The 5,014-nt window shown below is 60.2% G+C and overlaps 2 protein-coding genes across 2 annotated transcripts in view; one reads left to right on the top strand and one right to left on the bottom strand.

Moving 5' to 3' along the window:
• The window catches only part of VOLCADRAFT_99806 (uncharacterized protein), a gene marked incomplete at both ends in the record, with an annotated part of 3,045 nt that extends 1,942 nt beyond the window's left edge, over positions 1-1,103 (bottom strand). The window contains 2 exons of the mRNA XM_002958483.1: positions 517-741; positions 873-1,103. Coding sequence (XP_002958529.1) covers positions 517-741; positions 873-1,103 — 456 coding nt within the window. The remainder of the gene's footprint in view (positions 1-516; positions 742-872) is intronic.
• A 290-nt stretch (positions 1,104-1,393) lies between these two features.
• The window catches only part of VOLCADRAFT_99805 (uncharacterized protein), a gene marked incomplete at both ends in the record, with an annotated part of 8,458 nt that continues 4,837 nt past the window's right edge, over positions 1,394-5,014 (top strand). The window contains 4 exons of the mRNA XM_002958496.1: positions 1,394-1,607; positions 2,210-3,357; positions 3,945-4,298; positions 4,714-4,922. Of these exons, the coding sequence (XP_002958542.1) occupies positions 1,394-1,607; positions 2,210-3,357; positions 3,945-4,298; positions 4,714-4,922 (1,925 nt within the window). The remainder of the gene's footprint in view (positions 1,608-2,209; positions 3,358-3,944; positions 4,299-4,713; positions 4,923-5,014) is intronic.

Raw genomic sequence — 5,014 nt, 5'->3', positions numbered from 1 at the left:
CCGGGCATGGTGATGGTAGAAGGAGCAACGGCGGGTGGCTCGGTTGACGGCAGGGTTGGTGACGATGGCTCAGGCACCGGTGGGGTTGGCAGCTGTTGGAGGGGCGACGGCGGTGACGGTGATGTTGGAAGGGGTGACGTCGGGTTGAAAGCGGCAGGGGCGACGGCGGTGACGGTGATGGTGGAAGTTGCGACGGCGGGTAGCGGTAGCCTGGCATAATAATAAGCAAAAGAAACGAAGGGACGGGGAGGGGCAGGGGAGGGGAGGGGGGAGGGGGGGTTGTAGGGGGGGAAGAGGGTTATGAGGAGGCGGGAGTGTTGTTTTAGGTTTTGCTTTGGACTTTCCCTCCGTCAGTCCCTGGTGGCTTGTTCGCCTCCCACACAGCCAAGGGACTAAGAGGTGTGCTTTGGCAGGGACTCATGGCGGATGGAGGACTATCTGCACTTCATGCTGGTGTTCTCATCCCACATCTTCATGGGCATTTTGCCCAAGCTGGAAGAGAGGATGTGGGCCCACCTGGACGCAGCTGTAATGCATTACTTCACTCCGTGTCAGTATCGCAGCCACAAGGTGTTTGTGGAGGCAGCAGCAAAGGCTCGGCAGCACCTGCTTGAATTTGCCACTGTGGCTGAGGAGGATGAATTTCCGCTGGGAACTTTCGGTCTGTGTCCTCGGAAAGTTGTCCATCAGCGCTGCTGGTACACCCTTGACTTGGGTGGGAAGAGTAAAATAGTGCAGTGGCTGTGGTTACGACCGAGTGGCCTCATTACGACTGACTCGGCTGTCAACCCCGGACCCCACAGAGCGAGGAGTCGCTTGGAACCCCAAGTCCTTCCTCCCGCCATGCACATCATCCGATGGCCACGGCTCACCAGCTTCCTCCATACACTGCCATGGCGACCAACACGGCTGGCACCATCGGTGGCGTCGGCGGTGTTCCGCACCCTCACGTGTACGACCTGGATAGCCGCGACATCGCCGGAATCTCTCTCATGGTGGCACAGGTAAAGACAGCCCTGGGGGCAAGACCGCGTTGGCTTCTGTGCCGTAAGGGCGACTTGTTGCCCCACGGCCAAAGTACCGTGTATGCACTTTGTCCTCATGTTGCAAGTGAGGCGCACGGTGGACTCAAGTCAGGTGCTCAATTGTCTTGTTCAAGTATTTAGATATAAAAGTGTAACACAGGTGTAGTTTGTTTTGCACGCTGAAGAAGATCCTTTTTTTATCAGCGTGATCTTTGCTTGATCGAGCGCCGTCACATTAACGGTTATCTGATATCCTGCTTGCGTCTGCATGTGCATGGCGTGTGCTGTCGAGCATGCGCATGCAGAATACGTCGACGGGGTTTCATTGTATGTTGCTCTTGGCTCTCGCCTTTTTCTCTCCCTCTCAGATGAAGTCGCCAACGGGGCCAGCAGCGTTGCCGCCACGACTAAGCAGGCTTGCGCAGCAGACGCCTGGCAGTGGGGCAGTAATCGCTGCCGCACGGGACGACAGGCTGGCCGAGGCCGTGGGGTCATCTGTCTCCACCATGGATTCCTCCTACACTGCTGAGGCCAGCGTCAGCAGCGAGCTCTCACCCTCGGGAATCGTCACAACAAGCCCTGGTAAGGATTCTTCGGGCCACAGGGTGGTTTCGGAGCTGCCACTTGAGAACTTCATGGCATTAACATGGCAGGCTTCTGGGTACGCGGGATCCATATCCTCCTCGGGACGCGGCGTTACACACGCCAGGGCTTCTACTCCAAAGGCCTTTAAGGCCTGGCACTTAAAGGCGTCGCGTCCAAGGAGGACATGAAATCCGCGCGCGAGCAAGAGGGGGGATATGAGTTGGGCGAGCTGGATGAGTGAGGGATGCATCTGGGTTGGCTCTCGTCAAGGCTGCGCTAGGTGATCGTCCCAAATGGGTGGCGATACCGGGGGAGGCTTTTGGGATCTCCAACGCTTGTGGCCTGTAGGTCACAGCAAAGCTCTACCCCTTGCCGTCTTATGCGCTGGCTTTTGCTTTTTTGATTATCTCTGGTTGGATTAGGAACACGGGGCCGGCTATTTCGCTGACGTGGTTTTCTTCTTTGCTTGCTCTGTACGAATCGCGCATCTTGGGGAAACCCCTGCGGTTCTGCTGTCTGTCCTTACTCGAATGCCCTGCTCGCTGCTGGTGGCGCTACCGGAGACGGCCGTAAGTCTATGGTGGCTCCCTCGCTTGCAGGCATGCCTCATGGTGTGCAGCTGCCCTACACAATTTCTGAGGCGCTGCCGCCCATCTCACCACCGGCGCCACAGCAGCAGCAGCTGCCTTTCGCCGCTCACCACACAATGTCGCCCCCGCAGCAGCAGTACCAGCCCCAACCTCAACACCAGCCCCAATATCAACACCAGTACCAACTCCAGCAGCATCAACATCCACTCCAGCCTCAACACCAGCAGCTCACAACTATGCAAGCTAGCACTTTGCCGCCGCCGCAGCAGCCCCAACAGCCACAAGCGTGGCATACCTCCCTAGGGCCGATTCTGACGACTCAGGAGCCTATGGCCAGGGCGCAGGTAGCGGCGATGGCGGCTGGCGGCCCCGGGCCCGGCCCTTCCGGTCCTGGCAACAGCACGGGACGCAGCAGGGAGAGCAGCGCTTCCATGTGGGCTCCACCGCTGCCAATAGCAGTTGGGGGAGTTGCAAGCGGTCACGGCGCCATGCGTGCGTACGGCATGCACTCCGACGGCGCAGCGGCAGCGGTCGCCAACGCCGCCGTCGCCGTCGCTGGGCCCCATGCTGCTGCTGTGAACATGCCCGTTGGGCCAGGCTTGCATTCGGGCGGCTCACGAGGTTCGCGTGGACATTCCCGCCATGCGTCGTACGACAGCATTGACGTAAACTCGAGGGACGGTGACGGCGTCAGCCAACGCGGTAACAGCGGGGGTGTCGGCGGCGGTGCTGCCGTGGACGCACGTGCAACACCGTTTGTGTTGTACGGCGGCGGTGCCGCAGCCACCGCGCCGCCGCCACCGGCGCCGCTGCAGCGGATTGCCGCCGACCCAACCTCTGACTTGTTGCAGCAGAATTTGCAGCTCCAAAGGGAGTTGGAGCTCTTAAGACAGCAAGTGGCGCTATTCACTCAAGTGACGGGGCTGGCCCCCGCCACTCTTGCGGCTGCCGGCATGTCGCCGACAAACACCCACGCCTACTCTGCACAGCATCCCACCATGCTAGCACCGCCTCCGCAGCCTCAGCAGCAGCAGCAACATCAACAACAACAAATCTCAGCTGTCGCTATGGCCGGTGTTGGCGGCGGCGCTGGCAGCTTGCCGCCACATCCAGGCAGTGTTGCACCGCAGGCTGCCGCACTCTTCCGCAACGCAGCCGTCAGTCACGGGGCGGGTAGCGGTGGGCAGGCCGCGTTCGTACACACGGCGTCGCAGCAGCAGCAACAGCAGCAGCAGCAACAGCAGCAACAGCAACAGCAGCAGCAACAGCAGATACTCCTCCACAGCAACTGGAGGAGTATCTGTGTCTCCGTCAGCCCATGGCTTCACGGCGGGAGGGCACGCGAACCTATGGGCCGAGGCGGCGTCGGGCTCGAACAGCACGTCAGATAGACAGCAGGTTGTTCGGATGGGTTTCTTCGGGTCTGACCACTTGTTTGACCTACGTTACAAGAAGTGGTAATTTCGCATTCACGGCATTCGTTAGGGCGCAGGCGGGTAGGTCTGATGCTGAAATCGTCTTCCCGCTGTTCAGCGGCCGCGTGTGAACTGTACCGTTCAGCGCCCCGCCAGGGGTTCCGTAGCGCCGACAGGAGCGCAATTAATACCGTTTTTTGTCCGTTCGGCGTCCGCGTTCCCCGCTGAAGCTGCCTTCGTTGCACAGAAGCCGCCGTGCTTCATGTAGCTCACCCGTCCTATTTGACCCTATCTAACCCTTTTATCTAAACCGTGGGTGGCCACTTCAGGGGAGTCTTGCGGCTGTGGCAGGGCCAGGGGCTCCTCCAGGGCCCATGTCAGCGCCGCCGTCGTCCAATCGCCACAAGCGGTCTGCTTCGATTGACGTGTCCTCCCTGATTGCGACGCGGGACGGCATAGGGCCCGCGAAGGACTACCTGGCGCCGGCGGCCTCACAGTCGCCGGCGGCTGCCAGCCATGCGCCTCAGGGCCACCTGTCGCCAGAACGTCGGTCGCCCCTGGCGCGAGATGGCGGCACTGGCACCGGCACTGGCACTGGCAATTTCATGATGGGACATAAGACCGCACCGCCGGCGTTGGAGGCCTTGCGCCAGAATCACCCCGGCATGTCGTTGGCCCAAGCGGTGAGAGACTATGGTGTGGTGGATGGATGTCGTTCATGAGAGGAAAGATGACTTCCAAACCCCCGAAATTGAAAACTAAGGAATAGTCAAGGAGTCGAGCGCGTGGTGGCAGGGTGTGGCATTGCTAAAATGATATTGCGCTTTGTGTTACCACAAAAGCTGGGGGATTGAGGAATATTCCCGCGTTTCAATTCCGACGTGGCTGCCTTCCTTCTGCGTGGTAAGGAATATTTGACATCAGGTAACCTGCATGCACCTGCATGCAACGGTAGCGGAGAAGAACGGTGTCCCCCGTCCTCGGACACAGGGCTGGGGGTTCATCGCTTAGATGTGTTTCGCATGGCCTTCCCTCACGCCCTGCCCTGTCTTCTTCTAATGCACGCTTCCTATTAACATGCCGACTGTCATGTCTTAGGCTTTGGCGGAGTTTGAGGAGGAGGTGTTGGAAGAGGGGTATGATGAGGACGACGAGGAGCCTGAAGACGACGAGGACGGCGACGGGGGGGAGATGGAGCCGGCCGTGGACGAGTCGTTGAATTCCGCAGCCGGCATTGATAGGCTGGGCTCCGTCATCTTGTCTGTGGCCCTGCCGCTGGCGGCGCAGGGCTCCCTGCATCGGCAGATGTACGTGTCACAGCAGCAGCGGCCGCCGCTGACGATGACGCCCACGCAGCCCCAGCAGCCCCAGCAGCAGGCACCAGCGGCGGGCTGCAGTC

This window comes from Volvox carteri (assembly GCF_000143455.1).
Source record: "Volvox carteri f. nagariensis unplaced genomic scaffold VOLCAscaffold_96, whole genome shotgun sequence".
Lineage (NCBI taxonomy): Eukaryota > Viridiplantae > Chlorophyta > Chlorophyceae > Chlamydomonadales > Volvocaceae > Volvox > Volvox carteri.
This window is presented reverse-complemented; position numbering and strand designations above follow the sequence as displayed.